Source organism: Aptenodytes forsteri, unplaced genomic scaffold (assembly GCF_000699145.1).
Source record: "Aptenodytes forsteri isolate BGI_AS27 unplaced genomic scaffold, ASM69914v1 Scaffold111, whole genome shotgun sequence".
NCBI classification, from domain to species: domain Eukaryota; kingdom Metazoa; phylum Chordata; class Aves; order Sphenisciformes; family Spheniscidae; genus Aptenodytes; species Aptenodytes forsteri.
Window position 1 is genome coordinate 1,186,656 of NW_008794710.1, and position 25,446 is coordinate 1,212,101.

At 38.4% G+C, this 25,446-nt stretch overlaps 1 protein-coding gene across 1 annotated transcript in view; it reads left to right on the forward strand.

Moving 5' to 3' along the window:
• The window catches only part of JAKMIP1 (janus kinase and microtubule interacting protein 1), a 110,738-nt gene extending 86,616 nt beyond the window's left edge, over positions 1-24,122 (forward strand). The window contains exons 18-22 of the mRNA XM_019470632.1: positions 2,303-2,380; positions 3,969-4,172; positions 18,692-18,757; positions 21,522-21,566; positions 24,061-24,122. Of these exons, the coding sequence (XP_019326177.1) occupies positions 2,303-2,380; positions 3,969-4,172; positions 18,692-18,757; positions 21,522-21,566; positions 24,061-24,093 (426 nt within the window). The 3' untranslated portion in view covers positions 24,094-24,122. The remainder of the gene's footprint in view (positions 1-2,302; positions 2,381-3,968; positions 4,173-18,691; positions 18,758-21,521; positions 21,567-24,060) is intronic.
• Positions 24,123-25,446: the final 1,324 nt, after the last annotated feature.

Consider the following 25,446-nt stretch of genomic DNA (forward strand, 5'->3'; position numbering starts at 1 on the left):
GACCTCCCTTGTTAACCAGGACCGCTGATAAATGATGGAGACTGGCTTGGCGAGCTCCTCCAAGCTTACTCTGGAGAGCCCTGTATCTGTTTAGCATAGCAACCTGAGAGACTGCATTGCCAGTGATTGACTCAATTGTGAAATGAGTTTAGAAATAATATTCATTATCAGAAGGGCTGAGCTCTGGTTTAGTTGTCTTTGGAACCCATGTTAAGAGTTTGAGATCCTGTTCTTGTTTTCTTCCCTCTTGCTTTTTGTGGCCAACTTTTACAACAGCTTTTGGAGAAGTAACATGATCAGGGCAGCTGCATTGCTATTCTGGGATCTGTTGGTAGCTCTGACCCTCTGTATAGTCTTGGGCAAGTCAGCCTACTTCTCTGGTGCCAGCCACTTGTAAGCACATTAGGACCAGGCCTGTCCTTTACTATGCGTTACACAGTGCACGCTGGTATTGCATCTTTTACAACAGCCATGTAGCTGTTGCTTTAATCCACATAAGAAAATAATGCCACGTGGGTAGTCAAGGTGGGATTCACTTGCATAAACATGGTGTCTAATGCCATATTATATTCTTCAGAGTTCTGGAGATGTCCACAAAGGGCTGAGAAATATGTCCTACAGGACCTGTTGGAGACCCCTGCCCTTCTGGACTAGCAACTGAAGTAGCATACCCTAAAATGGCTATAATAGCAATAGATGCCCATCTGTGGGTAACTGAATTCCAGCCCCAAGATCAAAGCCTGACTTAAACTTTGGTTCTACTTTCAATATTAATTCATAGGCAATTAAAAGAACTCCAAGTTTACAAAAAACCTGAATAATATTATAGTTCTTATACAGCAAACAAATAGCAACTTATTCCTCTGAGTCCTCTAATACTGGTCTTGTGTGTTGCTGCTCTCACCAATTATAAGCTGCTCTTAACAAGTGGGAGATCATCTATAGTCATTTTATGGTCTGAACCCCTCCCAAGCATTAATTTGCTGATCAAAGTGGATTTGTTTTAAACCAGATGTTTGGAGTGAGAATTCATCATCATGGTTCATGCTTAGGCAATTTCAATGCCAGTGCTACACTGACAGCGGACAGAAAAACTGTTGGAAATCCACATATATGTCTGAATATAAAATTTGGCCAAATAAGTGACTTTGGGGCAATCCCATATCCAATAAAACTAACCAGACCAGCAACATTTGATTTTTTTTTTTTTATACTGTTAATAAAAGCTACAATCATCTTAAGAATCCTATATATTTAATTTGGCCTTTATTCTATATGTTGAGGAAATGCAAGAGTTTGTTGAATAGAAAAAAGAATGATGAAAAATATTAAATTCAATCAAAGGGCCTCTCTGCTTTCTGGACTACTACTTCTTTTTTGAGCATGACAACCTGCCTTAAAAGAAAGCTAATAAAATCAAGTAACTATTTTATCTTCTACTTACTATCATCCAAAACACTCTAAAGGCATGTTTTGCAAAAGCACTGTCACCAGTCAGTTCCCACTTGACTGTTCAGGCAACCACTCAAATGTCCACAATTTTCCTGCAACGTCATGCTTTTGGATACGGAGTTCCACTGAATTCCCAGCCTGTGTTGCAACTGCAAGGTTTTGCTTCTGTGAAAGTTGGTGAGTTTGATTTTAAAAACAAAACCAAAAAATCCCTGTAAATCCTAGGTATGTTGAAAACTTCTTCAGCTCTTCAGCTAAAGTCACTTAACCTCTCTGGGCATCACTTTACCCATTTCAAATTGGCTTCCTACCTTTACAAGTTGAGAACTGACCTTTTACTTCTGCTTCAGTCATGCATCAGGGAATGTTGCTGCAGAACCCAGCTAGGGCCCTGCATGTTCTGGCTTTCTGCCTAGAAGAACAGGCTAGACAACACAGATTATTGTTTCCCCATGATTTCCTTAAGGGTGCACATTGGATAGTTTCAGAGAAGCAGTAAAGTGCCCTCACTTGTGTTTCTCTTTCCTCCCTTGGCCCACTCTGTGCAAGTAATGACTATTGGACCACATGCATGCACACTCCCATTCACCTTTCAGCCCTTGTGTGCACTTCTGTCAGGTCAAGGCAGGTTTGTACACTGGTGTAGAGGTCTATACTTTGTAGGTACAACTCGTTAATGAGATACACGTATTTTAAGTGCTAATATTGTAAAATTGATATTCCAAATATCCTTAGGATGAATGTGGTCGTTTGCTTTCAAGTGGAAAGCTCACATAAAAATGATGGCATTTATGATTCTTCATGAATTAGGATAAAGAACAATCACTCCCTTGTTTTTATTATTGCTCAGGACCTGTTCAGTAAACAGAAGGGTTATTTAGAGGAAGAACTCGACTACAGGAAGCAAGCTCTGGACCAGGCATACATGGTAGGAAAAGATCAGTCATTAAATTTTCATGTTTGAACGAATTTGATAAAATATAGGTGGGTTTTTTTCTTTTAATTATAAATAGGGTTCTTTTTTAATTGATTTATTTTTCTGCCAGACTAGGAAATCAAATACTACTTAAATGGAGACTTAGGAAATGGATTATAGTATTTAGAAGTGTAATGTTTTTGCATTGCATTTTTTATTCTAAAATATGTGACCACCTTGTTAGTACATCTAGAATGGGAAGAGCTGGTCTATGTGTGCACAAAATTATCACTGGTAAAATACACCAGAAATTACTTTAGAACTTTTCCAATTTTGCTTTTTCCTAAGCATTTGTAAATATTTCTGCTGCTAACCTATCCCAAGTTGGGAATGCCTGTTCTTCCTACACGATTCCTTCCTGTGCTGTCCTATCCAACCTTACCTTTTCTAGTTTTCAAAAGGGAAGCTGCAACCTTGCCTTCCCGCAGGCTAAGCAACAGTTAGGAATTAGCTAGGAATTGGTAAAACTGCACACCCAACTTTGTTAATAGTGAGACTTCAGGGAATCAAAATACAATGGCCTGAAGAATTATTTATACGTTGTAAATATTTCTTATGGGGAAAATGTTTTCAGAAAAGAAGCGAGGTCTAGTGCTCAGAGCAGATAACAGAGGTAAAAGCAAGCAGGCTCTATTTCTAGCAGTGTGACCTTGGGCAAGCCATTTAACCTCTCTGTGCAGCTGTTTATGCATCACTAATATGGATAGAATTACCTACCTCACAAAGGTGTTATGAGGGCTAAAGGGATGTTGTCAGATGCTCTTGATCCAAATATTGTCAGTCTGGATGCTGGTTTTTAATAGGATCATACTAACCCCAGTAATCAGCAAAACACTGCCATGATTCCTTTCTTTCTTTACTCTTGGGAATACAGTTCTCCATATGAATATAAAGTTCTCCTGTGCTCTCTGCTTTGCAAAGTACTGCAGTTTTGGTCAATGCATGAGAATCTGGTTAGGAATCTGGCAAATGGCAAGAGACTGATGAGGGATTAGTGTATGCAAGCATACAAGTGTTCCTGTCTTCATTGCTTATGGCAACTTGGAACTAAGCCAGTGACGTAGATTTTGAGCAACGGATGGCAGGACAGCAGGGCCAGAGAGAGGGAGACAGTAAGATGTCTGTGGCCACAGTTCTTCCTGTGGGCTTTTTATTTTATAGGATGGCTTAACAATTCAGTTGCAGTTGAAGGGAATCTGTTAGTTAGCATTAATTTTGTAATGATGAGCGTCAGAGGTTAGGGTTTTGTTACATATTGAACACAGACCTATCATCTGAATCATTTTTAAATAGAAGAAATCAATCATTTACTAGAATGGGAAGCATTGCCTGGGTGTAAGTCAGTGCCGGGAGGCTACATGCACTCTGTGTGGAATGCTCCTCACTGCTCACGACTGCTGCTTTCTGTCTACCTGTCTGTGTCCATCCTTCCCTCCTGCCTAAGGCTTCGATTGCTAGCTTTCTCCTCTAGCTGTTGGTGGGTCGTTTGCTTGTCAGATTCAAATGGCAGCCTGTCTGTATGTGATTTGGGTTGCATTAGAAAATCCAGGAGCTGGAAGCCACGCTGTATAATGCCCTGCAGCAGGATCCAGGAAGGCGGGCAAGCGAGTCGCTGACCGAAGCCCAGAGGGAGGATTTGCGAGCTGCAGTGGAGAAGGTGCGGCGGCAGATCCTGAGGCAGAGCCGTGAGTTTGACAGCCAGATCTTGCACGAGCGAATGGAGCTGCTGCAGCAGGCACAGCAGGTAATCCTGGTTCTCTCTCCTCCCCCCTGTTGGTGTTACCTCTGTGGTTGCCACCACTGCCCATACAACAACATCGCTTCACCCTCACCTCGTTGAGTTATGCTTAGTCTATTCATTGTATTGCTCCCGGAGAGGAGCAGTGTTAGGACCCGGTTGCACTGGGCATGGTACGCACACAAAACGAGTCACTGTCTCACTACAAGGTCTTGTTGCACAATCCGTTTCATGTGTGTACAACCACACAGTCTTCCACAGGGCTCCAAGGGGAGCTTGTTGCAAGTTTAAGGCCTAAATTAGAAAAAGCTGGAATGGAAGGTTGTAAGAGTGTAATACTATGAAAAGAGGAAAGGCAGAAGCAGTAGTTACAGGAATAATTTTTTTAAAAAATTTTTTTCCCCTTCTATTTCTTTTAGCTATTTGTGAAATCTTTTAAAATTTAAAAAAAAAAAAAAGGAAGTCATAGGAAGTCTTTTAAGAGGCCATTTACAAGCCTTGATGCCTTTAAATTAGTTCAGAAAAGCCTTGTCTGTCTAAGCCACTTCCTTAAGGACAAATACTGACAACTTGAATTCAGGCAAGTTCCTGGCAAGTGTGGTAATTATTTTCTGAAGAATCATTTGGTAGGATTGCTAGTTTTTCTGTGCAAATATTCAGGGAAAGAAGAGAGCTGCATGTCTCAGGGTGTTAATTATTCCAGCAGGAATAATTGTTCCTAAGGATTTTGGTTCCTCTTTATAGTAACCTCTGGAAGATGCAGCCAGATGTCTTAGGTCTTGAGGACTGCCCTCCAGTTGCTCTAGCTACTTTCTGTGCAAATCCGGAATCACATATTGTAAATGCCAAACTCTGCTATGTAGATGTGTTCAGGATGTTGTTGCTATCTCAGATGCTGGTTACTGGGGCAAGGACTGCATTTAGTTTAGTTCAAGCCCCTCTCTGTTCAGATTGGCTTTGTAGATGAATATAGACCACAACTCATGTAATGTACTGACCTGGCACTGTTGTGTTCATCTCCTGTCATCCTGCAGTGATGAGAAATGCTTATGGTGCCAGCGTTAGAGCTGAGCTCTGACTTCCTAGAAGTCTCCTTTCTCATACTCCTTCACTGTGTTCCCTTGGTTTGGAACATGTAACACTGAGATCAGGAGGTGAATTTTTTTTATGGGTGTCAGATCAATGATGGTATACAGAAAGCTGGAGAAGGCAAGCACCAGCTGGTGCTAAAAGTGTCAGAAAGAGAGAGTAGAGTAAATATATGAAATTTGGTAAATAAGGATGCAGCCAGAAGTTATTAGCTTAATGTTATTAGTGTAGCTGTTCCTAGCCAGATATCAGGGGTTTAATTTGGACTATGTTCTGTTTGGTCCCATGGACCGCTCACTGTCAGTCAGAGCACTTCAGGTGCACATCTGGAGCACATCTTCAGTTGAGTCCAGTTCATGTATTTACAGATTGCTCCACAACATAAAGTTAAATATGATGAGTGGTGTGGCAGAAAACTTCACTCCTGCTGTGAACAAAAATGCTAGCGTAAACATAGCCTCATTAGCCATGGATGTTTAGGTACCTGTCTCCAGATCCATTTTATACTGTGTCATTAGAATTTCATGTTGTGCCCATGTAATTAGACATGCTAATGTCACAGCCCTACAGGACACGTTAAACTGAATTCTACTGCTTACTAAGGAGCTAAGTATTTTAGTCATCTATTTTTAACCCCCCGTAGTAGACAGGAAAAACAAAGGCAAGGATGGTAGTTAATTTGCCTGGGGTATGGGAGATTAACAGATTACATTTGAAATCCTTTGCTCAGTTTCTTCTTCTCAGTTGTTTTCTTCTTGAAGGTTGTATTTGTGGGTCCTTATGGGACCAGTGGTCAACACTGATAACCTAGTAGTTGTACGCAAATGTCCACGGCTTAAAAACAAAAAAACCAACCAAACAAACCCCCCTAGCATGGATCAGTAGTGTCACAGGGCTAATTCTCATAGGATTACTTTCGTCTACACTAGCAGATGACAGCAGCTGAAATGCTACAAAAATGAGAGCATACCTGTGTTGGCAGAGTCCTAAGGTATGGATGAAGCTGCTCTAAGTATAGTACATCCCTAGATGCTACATTAAATTAATTCCCTCTTTTCTTTTGCTGACATTGCGGCATTAGCAAGCACCCATTACTCTTTATTCTGGCAAAACTGTAGTCTAGAGCTGGTCATATTTGTACAGTCTGCAGTGCCGTTACAGTATCACCACCCTTCTTACTCTGCTGAAGTAGAGGTTACGGCGAATGATAGGACAGCATGATGGACCTGCAAGACTTAATACAGAATGTCCTTGTTGCAAACGTTCTCAAACTTTCCCTAAAACAGAAACCATGTATTAAAGACTCCAAATTCTCTGAAACTCTGGGAATTTGATCACTTCCAGGCCTGTTTCTTTGTTTCCATTACCATCTGGTCTGCCTGATACAAGGGCTTCAAAAGAACAACTCTGCTTATCCTGGCAGGCTGGCTACAACCTTCTCTGAGTCAGAGTTTCTGTGTCAGACATGCAGAGTGGGGGTCCAAGAAGATCTGATGATGGAGAAGGAGGAGTTCTCTCCTTCTGCATGTAAATGATCCTTGACCATACTGCAGGCAAGGCATGTGATGAACGCTGCAGGTAGGTCTGCAGGGTTTCATTATAGGTGAACTGCTTCATGCAGGGACTTTGAGGATTTAGCTTGTGAGATGCTGGGTTTACAGAGCTGGTAAATGTTCTTCCTGGGGAATGTACTGTCTGAAAGGGACAGGGACATGCATAAGACAGTGGGTAAACTGTTGTCTAAATGGGAGCCTGTGCTGCTTTATGTGTGCTTCTTTGTCCAGATATAAAGCCTTAGTTCTTAGCCACAGGGTATTGACTTTGTTCCAGTGAAATAAATACATTTCAGGATGTTAGGCCCTGTTTTACATTGGTAGGTCTGTTCATCTTGGGCATGTATAGCCCCACATTATTGTTGTTCATTAGTATATAAATGGAACCATTCATGTATACCCATTGTGTATTAAGGAAACCAGGCCTCTGTGGAGCCAAACTGGACTCTGTGATTAGATCTGCTTGCCAAGGCATACAACGCTTTTATTAAACCCAGAGTGCAACATGCAGGTCTGGAGGACAGATCCTCAGCTGAAGCATATTGACAGTACTCCCTTTAAGTCAGAGAAGGTGCTTTGATTTACACCATCCTCTCTATTTGGAGGAGGCAAAATATGTTAATTAAAAATTTGTCATGAGCAGCTTGTGATATTTACTTCTAGCCATAGGGTATGTGCAGTTCTACTGCGTTCCTGCCTATATTGCCATCAAAAATGTCTCATTGTGCTACATTGTTATTATAAGCTTTTGTCAATCAGCGTCTGGTTTGTTTTTAGCAGGACTTCATTTAAAAGTAACATTTGCGCTCTAGTCAGTGCAGTGGCATGACTTTTGTGCATTTTGGAAAATATGAAGATCATTACTAGCAGGTTCTGTTAAGAAGTGTAATTTTTTATATATGTCTAACATGCTAAGCCATTTCTAGAGAGAGAAAAATGTGTTGGTGTAGCTATAAAAAACATCTCTGAGAAAAAATATTTCAAATGGAGCAATACAATGTGTTTCTGAAGTAGTGATATCAACTTCTTAATTAAGCAAGCAAACAAACAAAAAAAACCCAAACCCAAAACCAAAAAACAACCACCCAGAAAAAAACAACACATAAAATCCACACAGCATCATGGTTAGATCACCTTAAAAATATATTGTGATTGTGTAATCTGCTGAAATTAATAAATATTTAGAGGTCAGATTATGCTTTATGTAAACCAAATGGGATCTAACTTGAAATACATTCCTGTTGGTTTTACTGTAGCTGCTTCTGGAATAAGAAACTGTGGAAAGCCGTCAGAACCAGGCTTTAAATTAGGATAGATTGATTCAAATTGCACTGTTGGCAGTATTTAAACATGAAGAAAATTTATAATAGAAATAGAATTTATTCTGATTTCATTTTAAGTTATTTTAAATACAAAGAGAAGCTAAAAAATCCTTGAAGGACAGCAGATTGACACACACTCAGTTCCAGAAATGGTTGCTGCTGATCAGAAAGGATACAAGAGACAGATTTTATTAATGTAATCCAATAATTTCCCAGAGCAGTCTTATCTTTGTATAAAATTGTAACAAAAAAGAAGTAGAAAAGATGTGTTATTTCATTGCGTCATCAAAAAGTGTGAAACTTTTTTTTTCCTCTGAGTTGCACTGTAGTACTGTACTAAGCTGGGGGTGTTTTATTCTAACTTGGGTTAGAATATTCTTGGATGGAACTCAGTTTTACAGAGTAAAACAAGCCATCACTTCAGTTCTAGACCTGAATATAATACATCTATGGAATGCTGAAGGCATCCAAATTCCAACTCTAAATAGTTGGAATATAGCTGTAAATATTTTAACTATGTTTTCTTTAAACTATAGCATTTAATCCTATGACCAGGTTGGATTATTCATCGGTAATAAAAGCAGAAATTGCCACTTTATTTGCACATTTTACTAGAAGAAGGCATAGGACGATCCTTTAGGACTAAACAGGTATAACTCAAAACTGACCTCTGTATCTCACTGCCATAGAGAAGGATTCACTGCAAATGCAATGCCTCGGGCACTTTTTTTCATGGATACCAAGGAAAAAGTCAGAAGCAGTCATGTCTTTTTTCATCCTGAAATGTCAAAATATAAATATAGCTTGAAATCAAGAAACACCGAACTAATTTCCTTCACTAAGTTTCTTCTTCGTTCCTTTTTTTTCTGACCTGAAGAGCCAAGTTCTTACTGCTTAAAGGTCAAACAAAGCTATAGTGGATGCCATTCCTCCATGAGTTCTCCCTGCTCTCTCCTAGGTAGGACACCTTTTTCACGCTGGGAGAGTAGTTTGTTTACAAATCCATAGGGTTGGCTGTCACCATATCTATAAGGTCATATTAGCTCAGCCATTTGGAATACATATTTGGTTTTTTGTTGTTTTTTTTCTGAAAACCTTCATTTAAAAAAATTGCCAGTGTGAAGTAGGAACCTGAGATTTGCCACTTGATGTACTATGGATATTCAGGTAAAGCTTGGATAAATCCAGCAGTTGTTCTGCTCCCCTTTGCTGTGTAATCTGTTACGGTTGATAAACCATCTATTTTTCACCCAAGGAGTATTATTAAGGTTTAATGTTTGACTGGGAAGTCTCTTGGGGGAGGGAGAGAGGGAGAGAGGATGCTATGCTCAGTGTACCTCATTGATAGGCATGAGGGGGTGTTGTCTTAAATTTGTCCTCTTTGGCACATTGCCTTGTGTCAGAGAGGACAAATTAAAGACGTCACCTCCTCTGGCATGTTGCCTTGTGCCAGAGAGGTTGGCTTGGTCAAACCTCACAGCTTTGTCACACAATTCAGAAAGTAGGTAGAAGTATTACTTACACAGTAATAATTGGGGAAAGTCTCAGATCATTTTACATCCAAATCTATATAGATACGTTCTGTTTTAATGTTTTTATTTTAAATCTGAAATGTTAAGGTGCTAGAAAAGTTAATTCCCAGCTATTTGCAGACAACTATACATGAAGAGGAATACATAGGGCAACCAGTGATTTTTTTTTTTTTTTGCAAATACTAATGCTTGTAGTTGAGAAATGTTCGGTGCTTTGCTGTTCAACATATAACAGGTTACTGTTGATAATGCATTTTTTCTATTAATGAATTGCTCTTATAGGCACCTGATATCATAGCTGTCTAACTGTCATCTATATTCATCAGGCACATCATGACTAGGTTATTCAGAGTTGACCGGTGGTATTGATTTGTCATGCAGGAGTGAATGTTGAGTCTTTCAAGGCATCATTGCTGCTATAATGACAATATCACAATAAACTTCTGTAATTTCCCACAGATGACATGCATGGCAGATGAGAGTTAATTTTAGTCATTTCTATATGTTTATCTTACAGTGTTTCCTTATGTACGTTTTCTGTATATTTAGGCTTCAGATCAAACCATGCCTGCTTTGCTAACTGCCTTAGTGATGCTACTTGTCTGAATAAGTGGTGATAGCAGGACTGGTGTAATACCTACAAAATATATCTGAAAGGTCTGTGCTTCCTTTGTCCTAAACAAGGTGTGATTGAGATTGTACTCAAGTTAAGAGCAACTGTATGCCTTAAAGTAATGTTAGAATCAAGAAAACTCTCATCTGAAGTTTGAATGCTGAAATCCTCTCATCTGAAATCCTGAATACCCTATGTTTCTTAGGAAAGGCCAGTGGGAGCTGAGGAAAGGCAAGTCTAAAAAAGAAAGTGTTGTGAAGTTTGTTATAGAAGTGAAGATTGTGTTTTTGTATGCACAATTCATACATATATCATGATAATTACTTACATGGAAATTTGCCATTTAAATATCTGAATGTAAAATAATCTAAATTTAATGCTAAATAAATATTACATGACGCTTGGTTGGTTTTTTGGGGTTTTTGGGGGGTTTTTTGTTTTTTGGTTTTTTTTCCTGATAATGGGTCTAGGCTGTCAAGGACTCAATTTTAAGATATTGAATGTGTTTTGTCTTCTGAGCTCACATAGACTTAGAATAGCCATTCTGTGCAGATATGTCTAACGTGGCTTTAATTATTGTTTTTCCCTGATGAAAGCAATAGGACTGCTGACATTCTTCTGTTAGATATCAATGTATGATATAGTTTTACTATAGCATAAATTAAAAGACTCTTGGTGTTAAAAAAAAAATCAAGTTTACTAGTAAATATTAAGCCATACCTTCATGTACATATAGTCATTCAGTATCAGCTTATAACAAGTAGTTATTTTAAGCTAAATGCATTTATAAAATTCATTGATTTACTAAGACCAATGTGATTGAATACATACTAACTTTCATGCTGAGAAATGCATCAGTGCAGCTGCTAAAAGGTTCATTCTCCTCAGGAAGGCAAATAAAGAAACTACAAAGGTATAATAAAGATTAACAAGAACAATTCTCCTACTTCAGTAACTGTTAATTGGATTATCAGGTTTGAGACTGCAGAACACAGAAAGGAATGAAATTTTTATCTGCTATGTAAAGAAAGACCTTGGTGAGAATCAGAGAGGTGTGGTATATCCAAAATGATCTATTATTATCATATTCAACTGACTGAAATTTATATTAATTTTTCATCCATAAAGTAAAACAAGAAGGCAACAAAAATAGCTTAAGCTAATGCTGTTACATTGTGCTTGCTTGTTTCCTTATGACCATTATGCAAAATCACATTCTAGGAATATGGGACTAAACATATAAACATGGGAACATTCGGATTCCTGAATCCACACCCCTTACAGTAGCAGATCCAACAGCTTGAGTAAATGCATGTGGCAATTACATATGCAAATTGTATTGTAAACACAGTAGAGGCTTTTAGACAGCTGTTAAAATGCTTTAGGTTTAAAAAAAAAATCAAGAAAATAATATATTTATTTTCATTAAGGAATTTTATCCATCAGCTTAGTGATTTGAATAATAGCTAAAGGCAAGTCAGTTTATATTCATCTTTGCTTAAATTTATGCATGTAACATAGTTATGCTGTTCACATTATTAAAGATCTTACATACCTGTGTCTTAATAGTGTTGAGAAGCTGCTTAAAATAATGATATAATGAAACAATATTGATTCTTCCCTTTGTCAGATTGATAAAATATTTCCCTTGCTAAATTTTGCTGCAGAATGAGATACATTCTTGATCATAAGCTGGCTTCAAAGATTCAAAACGCGGTTCATGTCTGATCTAGTCCATCCATGGCGCCTATCTTGTGAATGTACATGAGTCTGAACCTTTCCAGCATTTCAGAGCTGGGGCTCTAAGCAGCTTAGCAAATCCTTCTTTGTCTGCTTTGTGCTAAAATTATCAAATTGTTTTCTTGGATTTGCTGATGAACGTAAATCCAATCAGAGTGTGTCACAGGAACTATTAAGGTGATTTCTAAACCCCCTTATCAGTACGTTCTTGTGTTTTCACAACTGTAGTAGCATGGCAAGGAGCATATTTTGCAGCCAGATAAATTGATCTTCTTGACATTGCTGTCAGTAAAATAGTACGTTTGTTTAGATGGGCTCTTTACTTACACGCTTATCTAGGAAACAAGAACATCAATTCTGCAGCTTGACACCTACATGAAGGATGAAGTGGTCATCGTTGTCTAGAAGATGAAATTTGTCACAGAAGTTCCTTTCCTGGCAGCATTTTCCCCATTTGGCAAAGCTCCTTGAGGATTTGAAGCCATCCAAGATGTTGGTTCAGGACTGTGAATGACTGGCTAAGGCTATGAGTGAATTGGAGAGGACAAAAGGCTTGGATGAAGAAGTCCACTTCATCTAGCCTGCATCACTATCCAATAAACAGAAAACACTGAAATTCTCAGAATCTGTGTTTGCTACTAAAAAGGTACCTGGGAGATCAGGTCAAAAAACCAGAATGTGTGTAAGGGACCATGTAATTGTAGAGATTGGAGACACCGTCCATTTCTCATCAGAATGTGAGGTATCGTGAAAGAAAAACTAAAACAAATGAGGAAATACGCACATTTTGGTTGCTTGGTGGAGGAAATTTGGACCTAGCATCTTAGAGTAGTAGGGCACTTCATTACATCTCAGATCAATTTTCTTTCTTTGTAATGCTGAAGTTCTTCCCATGACAAACTCTCAAAATGATGACAAATCATTACTGGGCTAATTTATTGCCTCCAGCAGAAAAATGATAGCTCTGAGACTGCAATCCAGGGCTCACTGAGCTCAGCAGAAGGTTTTCCATTTATTTCAGCGCTCCTTTACAACAGGCACTGTATTAATGGAAACGGTACTTAATGTAGATGGATTGCTATTATAACACAAGTTGGGCACACGTACTTCGTGTGTACTGTGTGGGAATACAATTAAATTTTTTTTTTTTAATAGAGCAATATTTTTGTTTTGGCTAAACTATTCAATGATGTTAAGTAATGGAAGTGCAATACTATCGTTTCCACTATCAGCTTCATTATTTGTATTTCTTTGCTCCATAATGCAAGCTGAGTTTTCTAAGCCCGTGTTACTGGAATTTCTCTGTTAGTGAAAGTAGAGTAATATTTCCAGGCACACATCACCATCGTGCGGCTTGCATTTCACCTAAACCTTGATTCCTCAGACATCCCAGAGATGTGGCTTGCAACCTTGAGGTTGCAGCATAGCCCCAGGAGCCAGACCATGCTAAAAATTACAGAAATTCCCTTTTGAAATCAGTACCTAGCTGATGAAATGAGGGTTATGAGCATTTAGGAGAAGTCGTCTTTGGCACATTAGGAATCTTCTGCTGAGAAAAATGTTTAATTTCCTGCTTTGGGGCAATTTGACAGCCCTTTGTGTTTGGGAGCTCTCCAAGCATTGGATTGAAGAGGAGGAGCAGTATATGATCACTGCAGTCAGTACACATGTAATTTATACAACTGGAAATGACTGATGGTAAACTTCCCTTTTATGGCTCTGTTCAGTAAAGTAATTTCATATATAGTGCCATGTTAGGGGTGCTTTAGCAGACTTTCAGTCATATGCCAGTCTTCGCACTATAGACTTCCAAAGGAAATGTATGCTTTGGCTGCCTGAACTTTCTGGATGTTCTCTCTCTTACCTAATTGTTAGCATTTTTAGGCTGTCTATCAGGATTATAGCTGTGCCACCTACCTTTGTATATATACGTAACTACTATTAAGAAAAATTTTATAATGGAAATTAAAAGTCTGTTCAAATTGCAGTTAAGTATTAAGTAAGGCATATGTTGTACATCTTTAGCGTCTTTGTTCTGTAGCTGTTTGGAAATGCAAATGGTTTCACAGCTGAGCCTCATTCCTGACAGAGCTGAAGTTGCTGTTCCAGCCGTAGCTTGGCCGGCAGAGCCATCTGCTGTTAACTCAGTACAGCAGTACGGCCCTTTCAGCCCCTGCTGCTTTCTGGATGCTTGCAAGCACTTACTCAGAAGTGGCAGCAAACTTCATTGCTAGTGGAAGGATGATTTATCAAGTAGGTACCTGCCCTACTGAAACGGATGCTCGTCTAACCCTCTTTCCGAAACTCAGGGGAGCTCCATGCGGGTGAAGGTAGTAACAGGGAGTATTCACCAATCTACCCATCCATCATCCTGAAGTTTTGTGAGGTTTTATTTGCTATTGCAATAAAATCAATGACAGATTAGTATTCATTATTTTGGCAGGTTGGTTTTGAATGCGGTCGAGGTGGACAGTGCTAAGAATCCATGTCCCTAACGTTTACGCTCTTCTCTTTCATGGTTACAGTTTCATTGCACTACTTTTGTCTGACTGTGGCTCTTTGTTTGCCTACAGTAATTCCTTTGTACGGCCCCATGATTTGACAACACAGTGTTATTCTCATGAATCCTGTCAGTCCCGAAAAGGTGCACTCGTGACTGAGGGGCAGCTATTAACCATAGGAACACAGGAATTGCTAGAACCCAGCAGAACACGGCTCCACTTTGTCCCTAATCCTCACTCTGACTGTGACCAGTGCTAGTGGGTTTAAAGGAAACATAAACACTGTACTGGTTTTAGATTATCTATCCATGTCTTCTGTCCCTCCCTTTTTAAAAAATGAGAATAAACGAAAGAACAGCCTGCGGCTTTCTTCTCAACCAAGACTTCTCAATGTTTTGATAGCAAGATATAGTAGATTTTGTTGCTTCCTCACATAGTCTTTTGTGCAGTTGAAAATGCCCTGGATATTTACCCTGCAAAGTTCCTGAGAGCCTTGTCAAGGATAGAGCCAAACGCATCTTTTATAGCACAACTGTTATAACTCTATATGACATAGGAGGAAAAGCTTGGCTTACTGATCATCAATTTATGCCCTGAAGCATGAAAGTAGGTAGAATTTCTTGATAACAATGAAATAGTTCTGTGTGATTTGTTGTCACAGTTATGCTTTTGCAAACATAAACAAATCAGAATTTATTGAAAGCATCTAATCAAGTGTTGAAAACCTGAGAGTGAGTCCACAGCTTCTTGATTGCTAATTCTTGCAAATAAAAGGAACAGTAGATAAAGATGCAAATGCTTATACTGAATCTCAAGCAGTCCTGCCTTTGGTCTTAATTAGTATGTGTAATTTTTCTGTAATTTCCTTCTCTGTAATTTCCTTCTCAGTAGTTTAATATAACCTTTGACTGAGGAACATCTCTTGCTACTTCTAGAAGGTACTTTTTTGTTAAAGCTAGGATTATTGCATGTAGCTTACATGTATTTTTTAAAGTCATATTTTGGAAATTGTTATCTTTCTATGATCAAGGTAATACTGTAAACACAGATAAGTACAATAGGGAAAAGAATTATTTTAATGTGTTAAATACTGTATGCAGATGTAAATCTGTTTTTTCCTGCCAATATATTGCATATATACGTGTATATTTTTAAGGCCGTCTCTGCAGTTACATGCAAAGAAATGAGTTAAATCAGATTTTTCAGGATATATATATAGCTGAGCTAGGCTGGTTATCTTCCAGTGCTGACCCTGTGCAATCAGAGGGTGTTGATGGGAATAGCTACGCCCACTTCATCCTCCTGGATAAGCCTCCCTACAATACTCCAGGGGAAAGCAAGTAAACAACCAGAAGTAAACAACCCCAAGCTTTGATACCTGATGGAAAATTCCAGCCCGCGTTTGTGTTTTAGAACAAATTCTGACCTGTCTAGGTTTGAACTCTTAATTTCTGTAGTAAAGAAGTTGGTTACAAAATCTTACTCATTTGCAGCATAAGTCTTCTGTCATTGTGATTTCCACTCATATAAGGGGAATACTAGCTATTTAAACACTAGTCACCTGTCTTCAACATATTATCTTTAGGTGACAAGTCTGGAACAGGTCTACATATACACACGTATACACATAAATATCTGCCCTACAGGCTATATCCACCCTGTATATATCTGTCTTACTGACATAAATCTAGTTGTTTTGAGGATTTTTTTGTAGATTTTCACTGTTAAGAACTTCAATCCTATTCATATTCCCTTTTAATTGCTAGGTTGTCTTTGTATTTAAACTGACTTTTAGGAAAGTGTATATTTCTTCACCTTAAAACTATTCTCTATCTTTTGTCTCACAAAGTTTAACAATTATGATGGGTTATGGGTGGGAATTGGAAAACAGAAGCCTCAGCCCTTTTTTTAAGAACTATTCTGAATAGCTGGAGAGAATAGCTGAATAGCTATAATCTTTTGAAAAGATTAAAAATTCATAAGGGAATAATAACATCTCAATTTTTACTTAATTAACAGAATTCCCAAATCTGAAAAATGCCATCTTATCCTAATTAACATGTTCTTTTATAAAAGAACACTTGCTGTAAACCCTGAGGTGAGAAAGCCACCAGATGTTTGGGGGCTTTTTTATTTTCCTTTTTTTCTGGAGGTGAGTTCTCAGCAGATATTGAAAAAATATCTCACATGATGAATCTTGAAGGTGAAAATAGTATTTAAAAATATTGCTTCTCTCCACTTATCTCACCATGGTCAAATTTTATCACAGAGCATAGCAGGACCCCCAGAGAACTGAAGTCTATCACTCAGCTCTGGGATGTGGTTGTAAGTAGGAATCAGCATAACTGAAATGAGTGGGAGAGAAACAAGAGTGTAACCCGATGGACCAGAGGTCTCAGAGGTGGTTACATCTGCCTGCTTCTCATCCCGTGGCTTTTTACAGTGATTGTAATATCCCTGGTACATGCAGTATATGAAGATGATCGTTTGAGAGAGAGACTTGCCTTGAGCAGGGAGTAGATGAAGTATAAATCAGTTCAAATGTAATAGAGTGAAATTAATACAGCTGTGCTCGGGGCATTTGTTACTGTCAGCAAAACTGCATGCACTCGTGTCACACGCGGGTAATCTGGTTTGTGCTTTTATGATATCTGGGGAAATCTCTGAGCAATGCAGCATGATACAGTGGAGGTTTTGACTGACTTATTCTGACTGCATAACATTCAAAACAGTCATTTAAGCAAAATCTTTTATTTTAAAACAGCAGCAACAATAACAAAGCTATTGCTTGTGACCTGTCTGCGGTATTTGTGTGGAGACTAGTATGCCCTAGGCAAGGTGAACTGCAGGGTGGATGTATCTCATCTTTGGGGTAGCTCCAGGTTAGACTTGAAATGTTCAGGCCAAACTCTGTAGTTCTCAAAACCAATACAAAATGGTCATTGGATCAGCTGCTGCCTTGCTGCGACTGTCCTGGGCTACCACGAGTATGGGGCATTTCCCACTATTTGAGGTCTTTGAATTGAATGCAGGGAATCAACTGTCAACGTCAGTTGATCACACAGGTTTATAAATAATGATTGGATGTTGTTTTGAAAGAGATACTATTGTTCAAGTCAATTTGGGAGTAGTTGATTTGGGAGTGATGCAGCAGCTGCTACATTAATTTTATTTGCCTATGCATAGAAATTAGACTAAATGATAATTTCTCTTTCAAAGTTCAGAAATTGCTAATAACCTTAACTATTGTAGGCCCGGCAAAGGTCAGGAAGTTAATCCTGAAAAAAGCTGACAGTATATAAGTTGCCCCTTGATTCGCAGTGGCTGTTAGTAGGAGATTTCAGGTTTCTGCTTATAAAAAAAGTATTTATGAACTTACTTTATCTGTAACAAGTACAATATACTATAAGTGTAATAAAATGCATCTTCTTAATGTAGAAGTGCAGAAAAATAAAAAAAAAAAGAAAAAGCAAGGAAGTGTAACTCATAGAAAGGAAACAAGGGGACAGAAATAAGATAGCATATGTGGATCCAACAACAGTCATATTTTTGGAGAACTTCTGTGGAACTGAACAAGGAAAATCCTTAAAAATACAGAGAGCTACACTGAAGGAGACATTCCTTCTGACTCTGGTGGGAGGTGGCTCCGGTAATAAGACGGAGCTGAATCTCTGGATGGTGACTTGGTGATGATCTGAAAATCTGTGCGCTCTGTTTTTCTGATATGGCGTGACTATGCCAGAAGCATGGTTATGTTTTACAGGAAATTAAAGTAGAGAGTTAAAATGAAATGTAATAGTATAATCTGCTGACTGTCTAGGTAAGTAGAAAAACTTCCAGTAGTTGCAGAGAAAGAAGTGTTGTACTTCTAAGAATTTTGATGCTAATTGGAATTGTCTGTGTGTATATGTTAAAATTATGATTAATGAGTGGTGATGATTAGGCTTCCTTGTAGTAAACATGATGTTCTAAATGTGCAGCTTGTTTAAAATGCCATGGTTTCATGGGAACGTGGAGCAATCCTGCCATGAACATGCCTAATACAACTGTAAAGGAAGTATTACATTAATAATGGGCATTTGTTCTCTTAGTTTTTAATCTATTTCTTATCTTTTTGATTCATATACTTTTCAAATTAGATATAATAATTTCTATTTTGCTTTTTCCTGTTCCAGCGAATTCGAGAACTAGAAGATAAAATAGAACTTCAAAAGAGGCAACTCAAAGAAATTGAGGAAAAGGTAAATAAACGCCTGGGCAATGCCAATGGGTATTTTTTTTCCATACTAATTTATTTTTCTCTGTTGCATTGACGTTAATAGTACTTAACCTAATATCATGAAATCTATTTTAAAACAAGAGAGAGAAAGTTTGAGTTCAAGTCATTGCTGCATGAAATGAAGCTCTGTCCCCTGCTCAAAATTATTTGCTATCTGGGTTTTCTATCAAGTACTGAAAGGAATCAAGGGGTCTGGAAAGACACTAGATGAGAAGGGGGAGGATTTGCTGTGGTTTAGATCAAGAAACAACATAAAGATTTGGTTCTGTTTGACAGGAGCGGTTAGCTCAGCCCTGTTCTTCGGATAATACTGCTTTGCAAAACTTGCAAATACTGAAAATTAAAAAAAAGTTAGACGTGCATGTGGCGAACACTGCAAACAAAAAATATTTCTTGCTTTAAGATAGAAACAGGTTCCAAATTAATATTCTGGATCCAAATTTTCTCCTCTTTTGAAGGAGCTCTGATTGAGGCTAAAGACAGCAAAATTTGGGTCACTGTGGTCCCAAGCAAGAGATGGTACGAGTTTCCTGGACCATGGGCTCAAGTGTTTCCCAGGTCTGTGGAGTTTAGGCTGTTCTGCAGGGCATAGGCTGACAATGGGGTTTTCTCTAAGCTCTAGCAAAGTGTTTTAGTTACGTTGCTTTTGCTAAACCAGTGCCTAGATCCCAAGATGAGTCACATCCTCTCAGGTTCATTTTCTCCGGTACATATGGGTACGTACCTGCTGCTGGGCTGAATGGAGAAGTTAGGGGAGTTTTCAGTCATTGTTTTTTTCTTTTGGGATCAGAACAGGATAAAAGAGCAAAAGGAAGGCTTTGGGGGGACTCTGAAAGGGAATTGGAAGAGGTCAGTGGGGTCTGCAGAACTGAGAGAGGCTTTGAGGAGCAGTGCGCTGGATGTGGGAAGGTTTCTTCCTCACCCTTCACTAATCTCACTGTCCCTTCATCTGCTCTCAGGATGTGGCAGTCCCTCCTGTGTCACCCTCTGGGGGTATCGCACTTCTAGCAGCTACTCCAATTCCCTCAGCAGCTTCCTTGGCCCCTTCTGCTCCCACAGTAGTTGTCTCCCCTCTGCAGTACCTCATCCTGCACTTTTTGAACTGTGATATCCAGCTGGGTTTGTGGAAGAGCCAGGAGAAGAGCTGTGAGGAGCTGGGCTGTCTGCTGCTGTTTCTAATTGTCACTTAACATCACCCCCCACTACTCCCTGGCTGGGGCTAGTCTGTCTGTATCCATTGGGGAGGCAGTGGTCCCTGTTTCCACTAGCAGAGAAACATAGGCAGTATCCACCCCTTTTAAAGGGCTCTTTTGCTGCCTTTGCCCTCTTCTGCCCCGGACCACTTCTATACCTGAAGATGTTTCTCCCTAGCAGCCAGTGATGTCTAAGATGCTACAGTTAACTCCTCAAGGTAGAGAAACCTTGAGGGATAGGTGATATCTCTACATGTTAATTACTGCAAATATTAGTGTTTATCCACCTATTCTAAAACATCAAAATCTCTAGATGTTGCTATTGCCAAAATGTAAGCCTTTAATCATTGCCATTACAGTTTACAGAGTAGGTATTGGATTAGACAGACTGCTAATTTTGAAAATGGAATTTAGCATTATCTGTGCTGGTTCATCTGTGCAATGGATGGGGAAAAGTACTGGAAAAGAAACAGCTTAATCACAAGCTTAGCAGAAAGCTGGTAATGAGGTAAAATGATTAACGTTCTCTTTGCCTTAATGGTACATTAGCAGGAGACCTCAAAAAAGCTTCATCATTTTCTGTTATCCTTCAACTCCTGGATGGGTGGAGGGCTTCCTTCTATCTGTATTACATTTGATTTTTTTTTCCTTGGGATGAAATCCCATTCTGAATTTGACTGCCCGAAGGAAGATTGTGTTGTCAGAGAATCAATGAATGATATACTTCTACTTCATTGTTCTTCTGTAGGTTTAATATGTCAGTGGGTGCAGACTTACACCTACATGCCACTGATACTGAGCACGATAATTTCTTGTGTAGAGAAGTCTTATGCTTCTGAAGGAAGGGCAGTATTTATAGCTGAGCCTCATTGCTAGTTGTAGCTAAGGGCAATGCACCGCTTATAGTTAGTCATGAGTGTGGCTTTTTATTTTCCTTTAGCAATGGATTCAAGTTTTAAGTTTTATGTAAAATTCTGTCAAATCAGAACATAAAGATGACAGTATTTTTGCCCTATAGATTCTTCAGCAAACTGTCCTGCTTCTAAAGGCTATACAAAAGAATAATGTAAAATCTCAGTTTTATTCTATGAGTTGATACATGAGGAACAAATGCTGTTTAAATACGTCATGCTTTTCTCATAACTGATTCTCTACCCTTTAAGTTGCATTTAGTTTGTGCCCTTGGCTTGGTAAGTCTTGGTTCAGGAAAGCTTTCAGGTGTGTAATTATAACTTGCTGAACTGTCACAGAGCCGAGCCTAATGTTTCTGAAGTTACATAAACCACAGATGTTACCGTTTGTAAAGCTGCCCTCAAATACTGAATTTTGTACCCTGTTACCCCTTTTTAGAGTAAGATTGGTGTACTGTATCTCTCTTTCAGATCAACTCAATTAATATTGATGTAAGACTAATTGCTGTAATGTCATTGGATTTCATATTACATATCTTACATCTTTCTTCTTTTCTTTTTTCCTCATTTTCTTTTGATCTTATGTTATAGTTTTTGTTCCTTTTTTTGTTTTTTTCACTAGCATTCATTCTGTGGCCTTGATGACACAACTGAGCCAAGACGTGTGGTTGGTATTCTTGATATTTCTTTGTACTCAATTTTTAACTCTTAGATTTTGCCATGTTTTGAGAATTGTCTTCGTAAGACCCTGAAACCACGGGGGAGGGTTTACTGGTTTTGCTTGCACAGAGAGGAATAGTCACCTATAAAATCCAACTTGGATGCCTTCAGTTACCTTCCTAGACTTCTGCAGAAGGTCACTGAGTTTTCAACAAGAAATGATTTTGCGTTCTAAGATACTGACTGCCCTAACTGCAGTGGGTGCTTTTCAATTCTGCAGAGCGGGTACATTTTGTCTAAAGTTCAGGTACTGCTGTAGGATCCTTCCTTCTGTCATGCAGGATGGGGAGGTGGCAAACACTGTTTGGCTTTCAGTTTTGTTTTCTAAAAAGCCCTGTAAGCGTCACCACCTATGCAAAAAAGGGGTTCATTTTACTTCCTCAAGATCTTTGAAGCCGTGAAATAGCTTAGGAAATAATAACCTAATTTCCCTTTTATGAGGCAATGTGAAGGTTGCAATGTGACTGACCCTCCATGTGCCGATGCAACATGGAAAGGGCAAGGATAAGAAACCCCTGTGTCTCTCCCTTGAGACACTACCATCATTCCCACTATCCTTTCCACAGTGTCCCGGTCCTTTCAGCTCAATGCAAAAGACAGAGTTAATTTCTTCAGCTATAGCAGGAGCTGTAGTTGCAGTGCTCACCTTTCACACAGAACAAGAGGGAACATACAAGTCCTAGCCCTCTTCCCTGGAGCAACGCAAGTTGCATGCTGCCTTTCAGTAAGGATGGTAACTCAACAACCTAACTGTTAGAGGATTAAGCTATGGTTTAAAACTATTGAATATTTACACAGTCTTTTTGTTGTTGCTGCTGTTGTTTTGTTTTGTTTTTTATTTTAAACTGAAAATACACAATGTTTTTACCTTTACAGTTTTTCCAAGTTTTTTCTTCTTTGGAATCTGTTGTGAATTATGTTTGTGGAATCTCCTTATAGTAGGAGATGTGGTTAATCAACCCCTTTGAAACTGCTGTTAAGCACTGTATGATGAAGAAGCATGGTGACAATAGTTACCCGAAAAAGCTATTATATTTACCTTACATTAAGCTTGAAACAGTATTTTCTTCTGCCCAGATCACAAGTACTTTTGAAAAATCAGACCTGTGTTATCATGGGCTCTTTTGGGGGTTTATTCAGCTCCCAGTACGTTCAGTTATCATCTTTCTGTTCATGCTCTTGACAACTGGCTCTGGTCTTTCATTACTAGCACTGCTGCATATGTTTTATATTTTGCAATAAAATTATGGTAGATGCAGATGGGTGGAATGTAATCCAAGGGTATTATTGATTTGTTATAAGTGCAGTAGCTTTCTTTTGGTTGCTAGATGGGTGTTGAAAATTAGTTGGAATTGAGCAATATTTTTACAGCATTTTGAGCATTCCTTTTGAAATTTCCTTTATTTTGTCAAAAATTGAGCATATGCTTATAGAGATGTTTTTGAAGAAAGGAGAAGCTTTGTGGTACATTATTCACCTTACCACAGTTTGAGCTCATTTTTCTGTTCTGTGGAGATCGGAAGGGACAGATGCTATTTTGATTAATATAAGTTTGAAAGAATAATGTTAAAGGAAGTCACTAAACTGTTGTCTTTGAGTTTCATCCAGCTTTTTTACTCCAGTCCTGGTTAGAGGTGCTAACATCTGGATCAACATACCTGTTTTTAAACACTGTGAAAAGTATACTGGCCAAGTTTAGAGACACTTTATATACATTCTGTAAACTTAATGAGATCACCAGCATTTTAAAAATTTCATTTAAAATATTTTGAAATACTGTTAGTTCAAAAATTTTTATGAATTCAAGGCTTAGGCCTGATCTATAGGCTTCCGTGCTGATACAGCTGATAGTTATGGGTCCCCTTTGGGGGAAAAAAAAAGAAAAAAAGAAAAAAAGAGAAAAAATTACAAGTGTAATTAGTCTCCAGAAAATACATTGTGCTGATACAACCCGCTATTCTTCCTGTTAACAGCAACTATTTAAGTAGTTAAATTTAAGGCTGGTGACAAGCATTTTGAGGGGATAACACAGGGGTAACGGTTGTGTAGCCGTATAGCTGCTCAACTCTCACGTTTCTAGGAGTGCACATCATATTATGGTGCTAGTGTGGAGGGCAATTTCCTTTAACTCATCTTGCCAGAGGTGACTCTGTGTCTCTGATTAATGTAACACAGCAAAGCCTATTTTAAGGGACTTAACTATAGACGGACTCTTGAACATTGTTCATTATTTCAAGGCAAACCAGATGGTTTACTGATAGTAATTTTGGTTCTTGTTATTTCAAAGCTAATATAAAACTTTTAGAAAGAAATTGTGGTGTCTGTGAATTTAGGGCTGGATGCCAACACTTATTTCTAAATTAATGTTACCTATCTAAAGCTCAGCAGACTTCTTTTTTTTGTTGTTTTTGTTTTCTGTTTTTGTTTTTGTTTGTATACAGGCTATTAAAAGAACCTATGGAGTGAACAGCTGAGTCCACGTGCAAAAATATAGAAAATATTTATTGAGCAGCTTTAAAATGGTGCATTTTTTTTCATAAAACAGTTTGCATAATACTTGAAGCTGCAAAATATTTGAATTAAAAATTAGAGATTTTTTTAAAGGTATAGCTTCAAGCTGGAATGATTTGATAATCAAATAAGGACCAGCACATCATAAACACTGAAAAAAAATCTAAACAGAATTTACACTCTCACACCAATCAAACACTGGAAAAAATACAAGTGCAATTACTGGCTGCTATGTGAACTGTTATCTACCAAATGGTTTTCTTACAGTACTGAGATCTTTGTCTCCATACTGCATGCTTTCAACAAACGTCGTTTGCATTTCACCCAGGAAACACAGGATCTCCTTTTTAATATCTATATAAAAAAGCTAAGTGTTTGACAATAAGTTCTCTATAGTAAATAGCTGACAGGAAAAAACTGTTCGAAGTTGGAAACAAATAGAGATTTACAACCCTGCAGTGGTAAAATTCATACTAAATTCATAAGCTGGAAATCCACAGATGGAGAAGAGATGGGTTTTGGAGAAAGGCAAGATGGTAGATTGAACTAAGAAAACTTTGAAGTGAGTAAGAACTGTGTGGGGGGAATGATTTTTTGAATGTTTCTTGAAAATTAAGGCAATAACTTGTAAAGATAGCACTGGGAGAATGGAAGATCCCGAGGTGGCCTGAGAGGTCAGGAAAAGAGAATGCATGATGCGCTGTGCTCAGTTATCTCTTCAAGAAGAAAGAGGGGCTTGAAGAAATGGGTGTGTAGACAAATGTGATAAGCAGAGGAAGAGTTGGAAATAAATATTTGCAAATCATGGCATCCTCCCAGGTGAAATAAAAAAATGTTGACATTAAGTCAACCAGGAAGCAAAAATAGCACAACCTCAACCAGCAGAGGTAGATAAACAGTCAAGGACATTGACCACCTGAACTGCAAGAAAAATTTTGGGTGAAGCACAGATTGAAAAAATTAAAGTTGAAAAGGGTTGTTTAAGATGGAGAATGGTTAGAAAATTCAAAAAGGTTAGGCTTTTCTTTCAAAGAGGGAAAAGCAAATCATTGTTTCAGAGCTGGAAAGGCAATATGAAGAAATAGATAATTTTAATTATTTCTGGAAAGTTGAGGCAAGCTCAAAATATTAAGAGCACAATATTAAAAGATAACTTTCTCCTCCCTCACATTTTCTTGAAAATCATCTTTGTGTTAAAAGGGCTACATAAAACGCTACAGAGAAATAAATCTGCTCCCATGGACACACTGGACTCCAACATGAATGTAGAGTGGAATAAGATGGTTACGATAATACATCAGACAAGGTGGAAATTA